The sequence below is a fragment of the Bufo gargarizans genome, chromosome 9 (assembly GCF_014858855.1).
Source record: "Bufo gargarizans isolate SCDJY-AF-19 chromosome 9, ASM1485885v1, whole genome shotgun sequence".
In the NCBI taxonomy this organism is placed as follows: Eukaryota; Metazoa; Chordata; class Amphibia; order Anura; family Bufonidae; genus Bufo; species Bufo gargarizans.
The window spans coordinates 175,682,067-175,701,471 of record NC_058088.1 but is presented as its reverse complement, the minus strand read 5'-3'; the positions used below and the strand labels follow the sequence as shown (position 1 = coordinate 175,701,471).

At 44.9% G+C, this 19,405-nt stretch overlaps 1 protein-coding gene across 1 annotated transcript in view; it reads left to right on the top strand.

Moving 5' to 3' along the window:
* The first annotated feature begins 10,787 nt into the window (after positions 1 to 10,787).
* The window catches only part of LOC122919451 (extracellular matrix protein 2-like), a 52,357-nt gene continuing 43,739 nt past the window's right edge, over positions 10,788 to 19,405 (top strand). Inside the window, 2 exon segments of the mRNA XM_044268494.1 lie at positions 10,788 to 11,135; positions 16,650 to 16,844. Of these exon segments, the coding sequence (XP_044124429.1) occupies positions 10,922 to 11,135; positions 16,650 to 16,844 (409 nt within the window). The 5' untranslated portion in view covers positions 10,788 to 10,921.

The window sequence follows — 19,405 nt, the reverse complement described above, 5'->3', positions numbered from 1 at the left end:
GGTCCTAGGGGTGGGCGATGGAGAAGGTCCACATGGATCTCGGCATACTGTTCATCGCAATGCGCATGTCAAAGGACCTTTCAGAACTTACAGGTCATGTGATCGCGCATTGATCATTGTATTGCGCATGTCACAGGACCTTTCAAAGTTCACAAGTCATGTGATTGCACGCCCGATCACGTGATCGCAAGTATGGCCACGTCATCGGAACTCTCGCGATGTCTCAGGCGTTCCACCAGACCGTGGAGCGCACGCTTAACAGCAAATGTCCCAGCAACCAGTCGCATGGGATCATCAGCAGATAAAAGCATTATACAGCTCAACCCAGCGACATACTGTAACTTGCAAAAACATCAGTATGGATATCGGCACTGTAAGAATGGATCAGCAATGGGCCTGAGAGGTGTAGAATGGTGACCTATTGCACGGTAGTACCGTAGTGTTAGTAAGGGGATATAGCGTATATATAGCGGTGGTACCGCAAGTCTCCAAAAGTAAATAAAACAGTCACTCAATATTGTTATTACTCAAGAGCCCCCTAGTCTTACGAGGAGTCCAACTATTGTGGCACACGTTATTCACCCATAACCACAAGTTAGAATACCCCCTCTGTCCGCGAGCCGCCATTCCTGGACGTCTAACGTGACAGACAAGGAACCATCCTCTAGATTACGGGGGGGAGATTTGTTCAAAGGCAGGATCTAAAGCCCCAAATGCTAATTCCAAATATCACACAGTCTGAAAAACCAACCGCAATATGCAAATCACATGTATTGGACACTGAGAAAGCGCCACAGTAGTGCTATGTATAGCAAATCACATGCGAGTGGTATAAAAAATAAGGACAAAATTGTGGCTCACATAGCCTAAAGATGGTTCCCAGAGCTAGAGCATATGTGTGAAAAATTGCCATAATAAATGAAAGTACCAAAAAAGCGTTGCAAAATCACATAGTGTAAATTTATTAATGCAATTATTCAGGCGCCATCATAATCCAGTTGACCAATGTACCACCGCTCACTCCTGACAAGCCCGGGCCCAATCCTCATCATGATTCTAGAGATAAGAAGAAACAAAAACATTGGTTAAGCAGGGGGCACTAACAAACACACTTCCAAAATGGGGCAAGCAAGCAAGCAAAATCCAAAAGAGCCCACTCAGTGTATTTTTTATCAAATTGATTTTTAATTGTTATGAATTGAACACACGTTTTGTAAATTGATATGATTTAGCACAATGCTATATATACTCAGCATTTTGTCTTTACACACTGCTTGAGGAAGGCTCCTGCATAGAGCCGAAACGTCGCATGTCCCATTTGGGTAAATAAAGTAATTTTTTGCATTTTTACCTTCTGGAGTGCTGCCCTTTTTTTTTTTTACAATTTTTATCTATTTGGATTGGCTTATATCCATATTGGGCCAGCGGCACCCTTTTGTCTACACCAGTGACGGTGCTGCCACTTTGTTTTTTGTTTGTCTATATATATATATATATATACAGTATACTGTCCTCTGTTGTGTATATATATACCCCACTGGTGAAGTTGACTGCTCCAATACTGAGCCCTGAGGTACCTCACTGGTGACGGTGACCCCTCCAATTGTGACCCCTGAGGTACCCCACTGGTGAAGTTGACTGCTCCAATACTGAGCCCTGAGGTACCTCACTGGTGATGGTGACCCCTCCAATTGTGACCCCTGAGGTACCCCACTGGTGAAGTTGACTGCTCCAATACTGAGCCCTGAGGTACCTCACTGGTGATGGTGACCCCTCCAATTGTGACCCCTGAGGTACCCCACTGGTGAAGTTGACTGCTCCAATACTGAGCCCTGAGGTACCTCACTGGTGACGGTGACCCCTCCAATTGTGACCCCTGAGGTTCCCGACTGGTGATGGTGAGCCCTCCAGTACTGATCCCTGAGGTACCCCACTGGTGATGGTGACCCCTCCAGTACTAATCCCTGAGGTACTCCACTGTGATGGCGACCCCTCCAATACTGATCCCTGAGGTACCCCACTGGTAATGGTGACCCCTCCAGTACTAATCCCTGAGGTACTCCACTGTGATTGTGACCCCTCCAATACTGACCCCTGAGGTACCCCACTGGTGATGGTGACCCCTCCAGTACTAATCCCTGAGGTACTCCACTGGTCATGGTGACCCCTCCAATACTGACACCTGAGGTACCCCACTAGTACCCCACAGGGGACTCAATCTGAGTGTGTACCATTAATAACCACCCTCTGTTGTCTATCTCTGAGACAGTTACCCCATGCACATACCCCAGGTTGGGGTGCTACACATACATCAGAGTAAGGTTGTACAGCACCGTACTTTATTCCATACATCTCATATGGGTAATTGCTCATAACCATTTGCACATATTTTGGAAGTGGAGGAGGCTGAGGACACATTAATTCGTCCATGTGTTGTCAGTCTGCTGGAAATGATGAAGGTAAAAAGTTCCAAAGAGTATTGAACGTTTGCAACCACCCAACATGGAGAACTCAGCGTAACCCTATAGAAGAATTGTGGACTTAGTTCATGAGACACGCGCCTTAAGAGACAGCTCATCAGATGACGACAGCCCTGGCTTTGATTCTCAGATGATTACGACAACCCGTCTAAAGGATTAAAGGAGTGTCTGTGAGCTGACATCTGGAAGGAGAACCATGCTGACACAAGAGCTCCCACTAAGACATTTTAAATTGTCTCAATTTTTCACTAGTTTTAAGATCTCAGCTTGCTGTCATTCAGCAGAAACAGTAGGGGAGATCTACAGTATGAAACTGTCTAAAAGGAAAGCGGCCTTTGCTGCCAATGTTGACCAATCACAGTGAAGCTCTCATTTCAAATTCTGCTCTTGGAAAATGAAAGCTGCTCTGTGATTGGTTGCCATGGGCAACAAAGACGGCTTCCTTTTTAGCTTCATACATGTGGCCTACTGTTTACACGCGGAGGCTAAAAATCTGCCTTGCTCGTGACAGTGCATGGTTCATGCCAGTGTATCTGTGACAAGCCCTGGAGCTGTGTCATTTGGTTAGAGCAGGCTTTCAGCTCATGGGGCCCCTATGGGTCCATAGGCACTTTTAGACAGATTTATCAAACTGCTGTAAAGTAGAAATGGCTTAGTTGCCATAGCAACCAATCAGATTCCACCTTTAATTTTCCAAAGATGAAAAGTGGAATCTGATTGGTTGGTATGGGCAACTAAGTCATATTTCCTTTGCACCAGTTTTCATAACTCTACCCCTTAGTGCGCCATTGATCAGTGCCTCTGTGAGGCACCATATTTTACCAGGAAATCAGTGCTAAAGTTGCCACATGCCCAGTAGGGGAAGGTGCGTGGTGGAGAGGAGGAGGGGAGTAGTAGTAGTAGTAGAGGCAGATAGAGGCCTGGATCATGGTGGCTAGCGGTAGTCCCTCTCCAGCGCTCCCCTGTGGGATGCTGGACATTTAAGAGGTCTCTGGGGTAAAATATTAAACGGAACCCGTGAGAAGTGACCCATTTTGAAAACTCCACATCTCAAGATATTTTGAGGTGGAATGAGCATTTTGTTTGACACTGCCGGTAGTTTGCAAAAATTAATTTGCAGCGGATACTGCAAAATGAAAATTGTATTTTTTTCCCCCACAGTTCTGGCATTTCAGTGCCCAATATGTTCTGCCCAACTCATGCTGAGACTTATTTGAATTCATAGGTTTGGGTTCAACTGGGTATGGAAATGGCATTAGTGTAGACGTAAGCTGGTGTGTGGGCACATGGCAGGGCTTAGAAGGGAAGGAGCACCATTTGGCTTTTGAAGGGAAGATTTTGCTGTAATGCATTTTGGGTGCTACATCACATTTGCAGAAACCTTGAGGTACCTGTACAGTGAAAAACCCCAATAAGTGCACCCATTTTGGAAACTACACTTCTCAAGTTATTTATCAAGCGGGTCAAGCGAGCGCAACCATACGATTTTTATTTTTTACCCACAGAATTGTGTCAGGGCTTATACGGGGTGGCCCACGAAAATGTAGTCTGCCTCCAAAATCTCCAAATCAAACTGCCTAATAGTAAATCTGTCTTAGTTGTCCATAGCAACCAATCAGAGCTAAGCTTTCATTTTTTTCAGAGCTATAAGAACTGAAAGCTGAGCTCTGATTGGTTGCTATGGGCAACTAAGACTGATTTATTATTCAGTTTGATAAAAGTGGGCTAATCTGTCAGAAAGATGGTGTTCTCCCTGGAACAGCTACTAGATCGATTAAGGAAACACAAGAGGCCTTTGCTGACAAGTACCTAGGAACAAAACCACCAGTTAAACTTTGTATTCAGAGTCTAAATAGTATTATAATAATGTGTTCACTTGCTTGTTCATCTTGTCATACTGTCGCAGGAGACGGGCAAATTTTTTGTGGGCCACCCTGTATTTTTCAGAGTGCCACTGTAGTGTGTGGTCTGCCAAAGTATCTGTAGTCTACAGTCACAACATCAGTGATCTCAGGAGACAAGCTATAGTAGTATGCAGGGGCTGACTGGCAACTTTTGGCCCAGGGGGCAAGTAACACCCAGAGGCCCACTGAGCCCCCCTCCTGCTTACCCATTTCCCCTGCCTCCTCCTGACCCCCCCCCCCCTTGACACTTTCGTCAGCCATGTAAATTACAACACAGGAAAACAAAAAAGACTAAGGATGCTCCGATATATCAGCCGCCGAAAATTGCATTTTTGGTATAATGCCGAAAGTATCATTTTCTGGCTGATACAGTGTTGCATCTGTGTATTCTCTCCTCCCTGCTGGGTGCTGCTCTGTGTCTCCCCCTCCCCCCCCACGACACCTGATGACTTTTGCAGAAGAAACTGTATATTGTGGGGCACGGTATATGCTTTATGTGTATAACATAAACATATTTCATATGAAAACTTACAATTACTTGGCTTGACCCTTGGGGATCTCGGACGCCACTTCCACACTTTGGCCGGGGGCTCGGCGGAGCTGATGTGTTTTATCCTAATGAGAAAAATATCATAATAAGGATTTGGAGAAGGGGCAGAGAGATGGCAGAGCAGGGAGAGGCTGGTGCTGCTACTAGGGGCTCATACCATGGGGGAGTAATAAAGCCCACCATAATGCCCCCCCAGTAGAAATAATTCTCCTTATAATAGACAGTGCCAAAAATACACCCTTGTAATGTCCCCCGTTGAGCTAATGTCCCCATAGTGCCCCCTATAATGTGCCAGTAGCCAATAGGCCCCCCCTATAATCTGCCAGTAGCCATAGGCCCCCCTATAATGTGCCAGTAGCCATAGCCCCCCATATAATGTGCCAGTAGCCATAGCCCCCCATATAATGTGCCAGTAGCCATAGCCCCCCCATATAATGTGCCAGTAGCCATAGGCCCCCCTATAATGTGCCAGTAGCCATAGGCCCCCCTATAATGTGCCAGTAGCCATAGGCCCCCCTATAATGTGCCAGTAGCCATAGGCCCCCCTATAATGTGCCAGTAGCCATAGGCCCCCCCTATATAATGTGCCAGTAGCCATACCCCCCCATAATGTGCCAGTAGCTATAGCCCCCCTATAATGTGCCAGTAGCCAGATAGGGCCCCCCTATAATGTGCCAGTAGCCATATAGGGCCCCCCTATAATGTGCCAGTAGCCATATAGAGACCCCCCTATAATGTGCCAGTAGCCATATAGGGCCCCCCTATAATGTGCCAGTAGCCATATAGGGCCCCCCCTATAATGTGCCAGTAGCCATATAGGGCCCCCCTATAATGTTCCAGTAGCCAGATAGGGCCCCCCTATAATGTGCCAGTAGCCAGATAGGGCCCCCCCCTATAATGTGCCAGTAGCCAGATAGGGCCCCCCCTATAATGTGCCAGTAGCCAGATAGGGGCCCCCCTATAATGTGCCAGTAGCCAGATAGGGCCCCCCCCTATAATGTGCCAGTAGCCAGATAGGGCCCCCTATCAGTGACAGAAATGAGAAGATAAGGAAAAAAAAGCCAGTCAGACTTATACTTACCTCCTACCTCCAGCACCTTCACTGAAATACTCCCGTCCCGCCTCCAGCGCTGCTGTCGATGTCTTTACTTTACGGCCGCGCAGCGGCTCAGTCAGGCGGCGCGATGATGCCATTGCGTCGCCTGCGCCGGTCCGGCGGCCTCTCTGATAGGCTGCTGGCCGCACGCCTCCCCTGCTCCCCGTCTCCCTCCGCAGGCCGCAGTGCTGAGCCTGACAGACTCAGTTACAGATCATTCCAGCCCAGCCGGCCGGCCGGCCAGGACAATGAGCTAACAGAGAGGCCCGGGGGGAAATTGCCCCCCTGCCCCCCGGCCCAGTCAGCCCCTGGTAGTATGCCATATCAATCCTCTGGCTGAGCAAACCAAGCAGTGGCAGGGCCTACCCCTTGAGTTTTCCTATATCCAGAGGGAGCAGAGAATGAGGGTGTGGACATCCTCTCCGAGCAGGTTTTCCTAGATTCAGAAGGATCAGAAGAATTGGATATGGAGACCCTCTCAGAATGGACTTTCATAGAACCATAGGGGAGTAAAAGGCATGGGTGAGAAGACATTCTTTGGGGGAGCTTTCCTAGATACAGAGGGAACAGAGAACGTGGGTATGGAGACCTTCTTTAGGCGGGAGTTCCGATATCCTGGCTGTTATTACTTCTATCCCATAGATTCAACAGGGTCCACTCCTTGTGTTTTCATAGAACCTGAGGGAGCAGAGGATGAGGATGTGGAGACCTTCCTCTCCAGGAGGAGGAATCCCAAGAGTCCCAACAGTTAAGTCAGCAGTGATGGTATACCACATGCTATAGTGTGAAGGTCCTGGTAGACTGCACACTGCAGTATCAACAACTGCTGTTTCCATAGAATTTGGAAAGGCGAGGGTAACGTAAAGGAAACTATGCCTGATTTGTTGAGTCTAGCACAGGAGCCTACGGTTGTTGCAAAACTACAACTTCCACAACGTCCTGACAGCCATGCAAGGAGCTGTAGTTTCACAACAGCTCCAGAAGTTGGAGACCACCAGTTTAGTAGGAGTTCTCATCAAGAATAAGAAAGAACACGGCCCATAATGGACACATGCAGCTCAAACACAGCTGGGAAACTATCAAGAATGTATTTACTATCCCTTAGGCTTCACTGGGCATTCTAGACCATCATGGGCTCCATGAACTGGGAGTTAGACATTACTTCCAGGACTTATGGCCAACTCTAAACAGCAACATTTATAAAGCTCTGTTGTACTGGTTGCTATAAACAGGGCTTCCCGGTTTCACTTAAAATAGACAATTTAAATGTTAGTCAGACAACAGATGTTTCATGACCAGAAACCTGCATTTTGAAGCAAAGTGAGATATACAATTTAGATCCATGGATGGGAGTAGGCAGGGAATTACGTATATGACATACTGTAATAGCCATGTTAAAAAAAAAACACTGTGCAGGACTTATCAGCAAGACTGCGGGAGTTGTTGGAGAGTCATCCACTTGAGGGTCATCTCATCACTGTGGTAGCATCATATCATCTTGACAATGATACTTCTGGTTAGAACTAGGTGCAGTGAATGTCAGAGTTGGGCCATGCTTAAAGGGGTTATGTTGGATCAGGAACCAGGGATAACTTTTTTTTCTCAACCTAGCACCATCATACTCCATAGACTGTGTCTGATATGGCATCTCAACTCCATGAACTTGAACGCTGCTGAGTTGTAATACCAGACACATCCTACGAACAAAAGTGGTGGAATTTTTATCTCATTTCTAATCTGATGCAAGAGTTCAGTATTTTTGGCCGGAGAGAAAACTGCAGCATACTGCGGTATTTTCTCTGTCCACAAAACATAAGAGGGACTGAACTGATGCATCCTGAACGGAATGCTCTTGTCACGAGGGTGTCAAGAGTCACGTCTGACTCCGTTATACCCGGGGTCAGGAAGTCGCAGCGGGTGGCTGCGCGCTCTATGTCTAAAGATAGTGCTGTTTCTTAATGGTAGTTTTCTGGGTTTGCCTTGCAATACTTTTTGTCTCACTCAGGGATCCGTAGCTTCTTCTCCTCAGCTGTTTCTTGTCCAGCAATCCCAACCTCCTTATATTCCCCTCTCCCACTTCTCTGGTTGCCAGATATAGAGATTCCTGCCTGTACTTCTATACTGACCCACTGGAGCTGTGTAGCTGTGATTCCTGGTTGTTGTTCCAGAGCGTTACCCTCCGGATCCCTGTTGGGCTTTTGTTGTCCACTGTTGTCGCCCACCTGGGATTATATGTTTTGTCTGTATTGTCTGTCCCTCCTTGGTGTTTTCCTTTAGTATTAGTGGTGCGGACTAGTGTTCCCACCGCCCTATTCACTACGTAGGGCTCATCTCAGGGAAAGCCAGGGTTTAGGCACGTGATCGGCGTACGGGTGAGGAACCCATCTAGGGACGTCAGAGCAGTCAGGTGCCAGCCTCAAGGTGAGTTAGGGGTCACCACCTTTACCTCTCCCTTGGACAGGGCCTTCCCATTTCCCTCCCTTTGCGTCACGTATGTGATCGGCACGCCGGTCATGATAGCTCTCCATTCAGAGTGCATTAGGGAAAAACTGATCAGTTTTTTTCCGGTATTGAGCTCCTGTGACGGAACTCAATACCGGAAAACAAAAATGATAGTGTGAAAGTACCCTTATGTAAGTCTATGACAGACAGAAAGTGCAACATTGTATTTGTTTGTGCTGAGGTTCTCCACTCCACCCCTCCCATTAGAAGGTTCTAGTTTAGCTGGAAATGGTATATAAGGAGAGCTGTCAGACCCCCCAGTGTTCTGCAGTTAGGGACCAGGGCTTGGAGAGGAGACTCTGCCAGTCTCCATGAGTGACCAAAAAAAGATGCTGAGATGGGACGCTGAGCCACAGACCATGGGTCACCAGCCCTGTGACAAAGGAGCTAACTGGACTACTGAGCCACAGACCGTGGACCAGCCTTTTAAGAGAAAGAGATAGCTAACTTAGGCCTTCCCTCAGCATCAAATCCTTCTTTTCCAGGGAGGAGACTTGAGAAGCCAACCCTATCACTCACCTTTATTGTTTTGCACCTGAATTCCTCCAGTAAAGAAGTACACTGGTTTACTGCAGACCCTGAAAGTCCAGACTTATTTCCCATTGGGGTGCACCACACCTTACCATGCCTTCCGGAGAGCAGCAACACCTGGAGACACCTCAATGGTGTCCGGGGGACCCAATGTAGCATTGGACATTCAAGGAAGTAGCTCACATGGGGTGTAGATAGGGAGGAAAACACACACAAGTTGGTTTGCAGGGGGAGAATGCAGAGATCATCACACCTAACAAGCCCTCTGAAGCAAACTCCCTTTTTTCCACTTTAAAATCAACTATCCACCTTCCATACAAAAAAACGACAATACACCAATGTTTTGGGTTAAGTGGGATTGGCCACAGCTTTATTAAATTAAACCATCCTTAAGTCCATGCCCTTTAAGCCAAACACCAAATACCAACAATGTTCTCTATCTCATCCGAATGCAAGCTGTTGGACAGCAAGCATGAGGAACTCCCTTTTTTTCTTCAGGCACAGACTACCACCAAAGAGGAAGGCAGAGTAAATGTACTCTGACTTCCGGCCAACCCCATCCAACAAAGCCAATGCTCTTTTTACCCCATCCTGCAGTCCAGCCAGGAATATGCTCTGGTTTAAATGTACCCCATCCGGCAAAAGAAGAACCTGGTTTTCCCTTTTAAGCTCCCTATGCCTCAGAACAACACCCCCTTGACTTTATCTCATTAACCATCTCATGGCCTTCTAAGACAGCAGCATCCTGGACACACAAATGTATCATGTATTACTGGAAAGGAGCCTTCCACATGAGAAAAGCCTGAAACTATGAGTAGGTTGTGAACTGGGTAAGGGAATAAAAATTTCAGCCCGAGACTTTTTAAACTAAAGGTGACCACTAATATATGTAATAATAACCTTTAAGGTGATAATCTTCAGAGATTAGCAGCCCTAAGAAGGAGCTATAAATGATGCTTACATATCATCTCAGAATGTGTTGTTGATGCTATTACATTTCTACGGCATGCTTCTCAGATAGTCCTTTCTCCAATGGATTGCATTCCCAGGGAGTTCAGCCAACCAGGGTGTAAATGTGAATCTGCTTATATCTTATATATAATAGGCCCTGTATAAAATGTGAACACCTCAAGTGCTTATGCATTGCAGACAACCCCGCAGAATAAAAATAAATAAATTAAATTTATTTGGGGGGAAAATGCATAAATATCCATAAATACATACATTAATTCACCGATTTATTTAATCAAGGCTTACAGAAAGGAGAAAATCTGTCTAAATTAATTTGACCCCCGAAGCAGTATCGGTGAAGTTAAGATGTGTTGTGTTTCCATATGCTGGAGCTACAACACCCTGTCTACACAGCAGCTCTGCACAGGAAATAGCAGAGAAAGCTTGCTGTGTATTAACCTAAGCGTAATTCCAAACCTCCCAAATCCTACTGAGTGTTGCTTGTGAACAAACAGAGGTCCTATTCATGGGAGCTAGGCCGCAGACCTAGCTGCAAGATGCTCTGCAGCAATTTCATATTCAAAACACTCAGAAACATCCAATCTCTCCCAAGCTTGATAAAAAACCATAAGCTTCAGCCAATACTTCCAAAGCATAGACAGACCGTCCCGGGCTGTGTGCCCCTCGTAGAGGAAGGGGAGCACAAGTGATGGAAGTGTTTGTTTGGGCAGAAAATACATTCTACGAAGGGGAGGGAGAAAGGAGTTCACCTTGTGTTTAGGTTAAGCCCTCCCGGGAGTATCGTCTTGGAACAGGCTTGGGTTAAACTTCTTGCAGTCACTTTGCAGGTCTGAGGAGCAGATACCAACATCCAACTTTTAAGAATTAAGGGGACAAGTTAGACATCATGAAGCTACCTGTTACCCTGTTGGTTTTCAGTATTTTGGGGTGCACTGGGTGGGCCCAGAAATTTAGCATAGGTGTTCATCAAAAGGCCCCAAAGACAAGCAACTCCAATCTTGTAGAAGACAGATCGCCACCAGTTAAAAAGGTTCCTGAGCACAGCACCACCAGGCAAAGGAAAGGAGATGCTGCAACAATGGGCGATCCCTTAGTTGCAGGTAAGATGCTATCTATCTATCTATCTTAGTATGTCTCTCCATTGTTCTTCTTGACCCTGTAAGCAGACTGTCCTAAAATACCCTGCAATTTACTGAAGGATAACAGGTAAGCTGCAGGAAATAGAATATCCTTCGCCAACCCTGCAGCATTTTTGGATCTTTCCCAAAGCTAACGGAAATAATTCAGGTGGTAACACTTGCATATTAAGTAATTGGTAGTTAAGCAAGTCTGCATATTAAGTAAGCATATATTACTAAATTTATGAGCAATTGTAAAAAAATTCAGCCGCTAGGGACGGTAGTTCTAACTGTGTTAGAAAGTTGTATTATAGGTTGTTCACCTTTCATGAACCTGCACCTTTAGGCTGAGGCTACATGGTGACTCTGGTTGCAACACAGGTCTCACATGCAGAGATTGCACCTGGGGTTGTTCTGTTGCACGCAGCTGTTGTTCTATCTTTTAGGGTTTGCGCCACTCTGCATGTGGGCTGGAAATTTAGTGCCCTGGAGGAGGGGTTGTTTAAAGTCTGGACATTTGTAGACATTTGGAATTTACTGTTGTGCAAAATGGGAGTTGTAGTGCACTCAGCTATAGCAGTCACAGTTCCGACTGTACACAGTGCAATTTTCTCCTAGATAGCGATGTATGAATTTAGGCAAGGATGGAAGTTATGGTCCTCTCTCTTCTCTATCTTGCTAAAGTCTCTCCCAGTAGCATCTATGGCGGGCAGTAGTACTCCTACAATGGTGGCTGTAGTGTCCACTACAGGATACAGGGTTTTGATGGCATGTCTTTCCAGTCTTAACGGTGCCACTTACTGCAGCAAAGTCTGAATGGCTGTACTAGCGGGTTTACCTTGCTGACTCCTATGCTTGACCATGCAGATTCTAAGTTCTCCTTTCTCTTCGTCTTCTTTTTCTCTCTTTCTCTGTAGATCTTGCAGAGATCTGTTAGTCCCTGTAGCTTTCTTGAGCCTGAGAAGAGAGAGCATAGGTCACTGCTGCCTTCCTCTCTGAACTCTCGCTATACACTGACTAGAAGCAGGGGTGGAGCCAGCCACCACCTAGCAACCTGCAAGGGCTGAGCCAGGCATATTAACCCTGGGTGTGCCATCCATACATAAATATACTGGTTGCAATACATAACATAACATTACATTACATAGCATTAAATAGCACAAACCATTTGCAGACACCTCCTGCTCTGTGGTAGCACACACTTACAGGTGTAAAGTTGTGTGGATTGGCCTCTTGGACACTCCTCATCTAAAAATCCAGCTTCCATCGATGTCAGGTCCTTTAACAGGTTTCCAGCCTGGGCTATGGGAGGAACATCACTTCTGCCATAATGAAACATGCCAAAACTCTTCCTCTCCCGGCACATGTGCAAATTCGTGAATTCACCTAATCTGCACATGCGTCAGGGAGAGGAATAGTTCTGACCCTGTCCACAAAGGATGTCATGTCTCATCCATAGCCCAATCTGGAAACCTGATAAAGAATGTGAAGTTGGAGGAAGCTGGATTTTGAGAAGAGGAGCGTTATGTGACTGGGTTCCAGAGAGGCTGGTCCTATGCAATTTCAGAATGGTAGGTATGATGTATATACAGTTGCAATAAAAAGTACGTGAACCCTTTGGAATGATATGGATTTCTGCAAAAATTGGTCATAAAATTTGATCTGATCTTCATCTAAGTCACAACAATAGACAATCACAGTCTGCTTAAACTAATAACACACAAAGAATTAAATGTTACCATGTTTTTATTAAACATGTGAACATTCACAGTGCAGGTGGAAAAAGTATGTGAACCCCTAGACTAACGACGACTCTAAGAGCTAATTGGAGGTAGGTGTCAGCCAACTGGAGTCCAATCAATGAGATGAGATTGGAGGTGTTAGTTACAGCTGCCCTGCCCTATAAAAAACACACACCAGTTCTGGGTTTGCTTTTCACAAGAAGCATTGCCTGAATTGAATGATGCCTCGCACAAAAGAGCTCTCAGAAGACCTATGATTAAGAATTGTTGACTTGCATAAAGCTGGAAAGGGCTATAAAAGTATCTCCAAAAGCCTTGCTGTTCATCAGTCCACGGTAAGACAAATTGTCTATAAATGGAGAAAGGGCACAGCGCAGACTGCTCAATGAGGTGAAGAAGATTCCTAGAGTGTCAGCTAAAGACTTACAAAAGTCTCTGGCATAGGCTAACATCCCTGTTAGTGAATCTACGATACGTAAAACACTAAACAAGAATGGATTTCATGGGAGGATACCCCAGAGGAAGCCACTGCTGTCCAAAAAAAACATTGCTGCACGTTTACGGTTTGCACAAGAGCACCTGGATGTTCCACAGCAGTACCGGCAAAATATTCTGTGGACAGATGAAACCAAAGTTGAGTTGTTTGGAAGAAACACACAACACTATGTGTGGAGAAAAAGAGGCACAGCACACCAACATCAAAACCTCATCCCAACTGTGAAGTATGGTGGTGGGGGCATCATGGTTTGGGGCTGCTTTGCTGCATCAGGGCCTGGACGGATTGCTATCATCAAAGGAAAAATGAATTCCCAAGTTTATCAACACATTTTGCAGGAGAACTTAAGGCCATCTGTCCACCAGCTGAAGCTCAACAGAAGATGGGTGTTGCAACAGGACAACGACCCAAAGCATAGAAGTAAATCAACAGAATGGCTTAAACAGAAGAAAATACGCCTTCTGGAGTGGCCCAGTCAGAGTCCTGACCTCAACCCGATTGAGATCCTGTGGCATGACCTCAAGAAAGCGATTCACACCAGACATCCCAAGAATATTGCTGAACTGAAACAGTTCTGTAAAGAGGAATGGTCAAGAATTACTCCTGACCGTTGTGCCCGTCTGATCTGCAACTACAGGAAACGTTTGGTTGAAGTTATTGCTGCCAAAGAAGGTTCAACCGGTTATTAAATCCAAGGGTTCACATACTTTTTCCACCTGCACTGTGAATGTTTACATGGTGTGTTCAATAAAAACATGGTAACATATAACTCTTTGTGTGTTATTAGGTTAAGCAGACTGTGATTGTCTATTGTTGTGACTTAGATGAAGATCAGATCACATTTTATGACCAATTTGTGCAGAAATCCATATCATTCCAAAGGGTTCACATACTTTTTCTTGCAACTGTATAAGATGTGTATTTAAGGTGGGTTTTGTGGGAACCACTGGGTCACAGAAAACCCTTTAACCTCTGGCAAGTCACTGCATGGTTAACCCTTTAATAACATATTCCCAGTTACAGAGACCACTCTCTCTTGTCTTTTAGTGGTCCCAGGTCATCGACAGTCTTCAGAAAATTGCAATGTCTTGTACTGTCTAAGGAAAGTGTTAATCATTACAAGTCCAAGTAATGCAGTGATAATTCTTCCGCTCCCTCTTTCCTATTATAATATTGTTTTCAGATGCTTGGCATCACTAAACCAAGGAGTTGGCACAAACCATTGACTTCACTCAGGCTCTGGATCCTTTCCTAATAACTCCGGTTTTCTGATGAGCGAGGATCACTTCCAGTAAATGAAACCAGTGCCGCATATATTATCACACGGATCGACAGTCCGATGGCTGATGTTAAATGCAGTTATGTATGGGAGGGCAATAGAAGTGTCCCCATTGCTGCAGCGATGCTGTACATATGATTTGATAGGTGACAGTTTTATTGCTATGGGAGCAGAAGAAAGAAATTGTAAAAAATAATTAGAAAATAATATCATGAATTCAGGGGAGAATAGAAAGGATTGGGGGCAGCGTGATGTCTTATGCATAGGAACATGTCAGTGTCAAGGATAGCAACCAAATTAGGCGTACATTTAGCAACCTGCAGATGAAAAATGGTAATAAGGGCTGAACCCGAATATGAGCTATTCTTTATTCTTTTACTATATATGAGTGGAGCTTCAGAGTATTTCCTTGCTCCGATGCTCCCCCTTGCCCTGCGCTGTATCGCGCACACTATGCTAGGCAGAGACTTCCGCCTAGCAATGAGCCCTGTGAAGTCACCAGTACAAATGGGCATTCTATAGTGCTGCCCTAGGCTGTTTTGGAGGCAGATACTATGAAAAGTAGCGTAGTACCTGTCTCCAAAAAAGCCTCCGGCAGTGCTAGAGAACACCCGTTTGTGCCGGTGACATCACCAGGTTCTCCATACTGAACCCAGAGAACCACCATATACCTAACCACCTGCAAAGGTCCCGATATGGTCTTTTGGCCGACAGTTGTCTTTTGCAGAGATAATGTTGTGGAGAAGCCCCTACGTTTTTTGGTCTCTATCTGGGTGTCTGTGGTCGTGTACAGTTGTTCTCTTTTTTCAAATGTCGATCTTGTTGAGGGGTGCAGCCATAGTGGAGGTTTCGATACAGATACAACTTATTTTTTATTTTATTTACTTCTGCTTTTTGGCTTCCAAAACTGCATCAGGAAACCTGACTGTGTGGTCGTACACTTATAGGTCAGCTCCACAGCTTGGGGGTGCTGCAGGAAGGAAAGCACTACGGGTGTATTGGTTCTGGTCAGCTAAAGTAGTAGCACCCAGCACCTAAAAAATGTACCTTGCTCTACTAAACCCCACCTCTGAATGTCATTGTTGTAGCAGTAATATTTAAGACTGTGCCTCTCTATACAAAGAATTGGTATCCTCTTGGCTGGTCCCCTAGTAAAGAACTATTGATCACACTGTTCTCCGTGTCCTGTCTCCATTATTGACATCAACCCCTGCAGTCCCATGTACACAGAAATCCAGCATACCTGATTCTTATTTTACCCAACACAATCAAGGAGAGTTTGCAGACCACCATACATATTAGATGATTGACTCATTGATTAACGAGTTTTGCCAACATTTACCTAAAATATTTGAGGGTCCTGCACTAGTACTCCATCTAAATTTCACGAAATTCTTCTTTATTTTGCATCATTTATTTACATCTTTACTAACATAATGGTGGACAACATCTCTCTACCCATTAAAAAGGGGATGATACAAATCTGGTATGGGGTATTTCCTCCATTTCCATTGATTCTATTGCAGTGAAAGCACGAATGGATCCAAGAGAGGTTAGAAGAATAGAGGTTTCTTTTCCTGTAAGCCTTAGAGTCTCTGTAGAAGCACACAAAATCTCTGCAGCTCTGAACTAAGCTCATTATCACATGGTACCTCTATATGGTATCATCTACAAAATTATTCTTACCTAGATGCAGTTCTTGGCAATTAGTCATCTCATGGAACATGGCATGGTAGTTTCTCTGCTCCTAGTGACGTTTTTGATCAAGTAAATGGAGCAGAAGTAGAGGTAGCGCTACTACTTTTAGAAATAACAGGTGTCAATGGCCTCAAGATGCTGCAGAGAGTATACCGAGGACCTTCACACTAGTCATAAGTAGAAAGTTTGACCTCTGGCGACAAATGAAATTAGATATTATTACATAAGTACATGTATATCTGTCTTCATTATGTGAATTTTTTACTTTGATTATCTACCAGGAAAAGGACAGTGCTTGGTGAATGGGATGATCATGTACAATGGAGCGGCCTGGTCCCCTCAACAATGTACCATATGTGTATGTGACCAAGGAAAGAAAGTGTGCGAGCCTCTTGACTGTGAAGAAGATCTCAGTTGTCCTGCCAGTAAATTACAAATACCTCCTGGTGAATGTTGCCCCGTCTGCGTGAAGACAGGTATATACTCTTCAGTAGGAATGTATCTACTACTCTAATGGGATTCTGTATTTTGTAGAGTCATCCATTCTGACTTAGTTCACTTTGTGATGTATACATAAGAAGTATAGTATGTTAATAAATGAAGCATTATAGTATTTCAAACCAGTCATGTACATATGCCCCGAGGAGCCAGTGCAGAGAATGGGAGTGGTAGTGGCCCTGATGAAGTGTTGTGTCACGGTATACTCCCTTAGGCTGTTACTCCCTGGGGATCGGTGCTGTGGAAATGTAGTTTTGAAAAACTAGGCCAGTATTAAATGTATAAAAGTCTTTTTACTAAGTGCAGTGTAGGAATTCAAATACATTCAATAGCAGGATTATGGAGGCAGGGTTCATGGCTGCAATTTAACACTTAGGTTGTACTTGCCTAGTAATGTTCAGGGTGATGGGTGTCTTAGCCGTAGTCCCTCACCTCACAGCAGTGTCTTCCAATGTTGATATAGCTGTATGCTCGGCTGACTGTCTTCTCAAGCATTTACCTGAGGCAGAATATAACTGTAATTCACTTTGGAGAATCATTTTTAGGAGCAGGAGCTCAGACGTGTGCTTCCTTCCTCCTCTTTAGCTCAACAGGAACTCCCCCTCCTGGCAGGAAGAAGGTACAGCCCACTCCTACCAAGAGGAGAGGAACAGGGTGCCAAGCCCTGTTCCCATCAACCCCTGCCATCCACTCCTTACTGCTAGTTATGGCCATATAATACAATACACAATACGTAACAATATAATTTAAAACAATACAAAACTATATACAACATTGTAGTACCCCTCCGATTCACACTCTTCTGAAAGAGACCACAATACCCTCCAAACAGTTGAGTGGATAAGTGGAAACATGGAAGATATACAGTACAGACCAAAAGTTTGGACACACTCATTCAAAGAGTTTTCTTTATTTTTCTTTATGAAAATTGTAGATTCACACTGAAGGCATCAAAACTATGAATTAACACATGTGGAATTATATACATAACAAAAAAGTGTGAAACAACTGAAAATATGTCATATTCTAGGTTCTTCAAAGTAGCCACCTTTTGCTTTGATTACTACTTTGCACACTCTTGGCATTCTCTTGATGAGCTTCAAGAGGTAGTCACCTGAAATGGTTTTCACTTCACAGGTGTGCCCTGTCAGGTTTAATAAGTGGGATTTCTTGCCGTATAAATGGGGTTGGGACCATCAGTTGCGTTGTGGAGAAGTCAGGTGGATACACAGCTGATAGTCCTACTGAATAGACTGTTAGAATTTGTATTATGGCAAGAAAAAAGCAGCTAAGTAAAGAAAAACGAGTGGCCATCATTACTTTAAGAAATGAAGGTCAGTCAGTCCGAAAAATTGGGAAAACTTTGAAAGTGTCCCCAAGTGCAGTCACAAAAACCATCAAGCGCTACAAAGAAACTGGCTCACATGCGGACCGCCCCAGGAAAGGAAGACCAAGAGTCACCTCTGCTGCGGAGGATAAGTTCATCCGAGTCACCAGCCTCAGAAATCGCAGGTTAACAGCAGCTCAGATTAGAGACCAGGTCAATGCCACACAGAGTTCTAGCAGCAGACACATCTCTAGAACAACTGTTAAGAGGAGACTGTGTGAATCAGGCCTTCATGGTAGAATATCTGCTAGGAAACCACTGCTAAGGACAGGCAACAAGCAGAAGAGACTTGTTTGGGCTAAAGAACACAAGGAATGGACATTAGACCAGTGGAAATCTGTGCTTTGGTCTGATGAGTCCAAATTTGAGATCTTTGGTTCCAACCACCGTGTCTTTGTGCGACGCAGAAAAGGTGAACGGATGGACTCTACATGCCTGGTTCCCACCGTGAAGCATGGAGGAGGAGGTGTGATGGTGTGGGGGTGCTTTGCTGGTGACACTGTTGGGGATTTATTCAAAATTGAAGGCATACTGAACCAGCATGGCTACCACAGCATCTTGCAGCGGCATGCTATTCCATCCGGTTTGCGTTTAGTTGGACCATCATTTATTTTTCAACAGGACAATGACCCCAAACACACCTCCAGGCTGTGTAAGGGCTATTTGACCATGAAGGAGAGTGATGGGGTGCTGCGCCAGATGACCTGGCCTCCACAGTCACCGGACCTGAACCCAATCGAGATGGTTTGGGGTGAGCTGGACCGCAGAGTGAAGGCAAAAGGGCCAACAAGTGCTAAGCATCTCTGGGAACTCCTTCAAGACTGTTGGAAGACCATTTCAGGTGACTACCTCTTGAAGCTCATCAAGAGAATGCCAAGAGTGTGCAAAGCAGTCATCAAAGCAAAAGGTGGCTACTTTGAAGAACCTAGAATATAACATATTTTCAGTCGTTTCACACTTTTTTGTTATGTATATAATTCCACATGTGTTAATTCATAGTTTTGATGCCTTCAGTGTGAATCTACAATTTTCATAGTCATGAAAATAAAGAAAACTCTTTGAATGAGAAGGTGTGTCCAAACTTTTGGTCTGTACTGTATGTCCTCCTGTAAAGGGGTACATCCCAGAGGACTGGCTTTCTGTACAATGTCT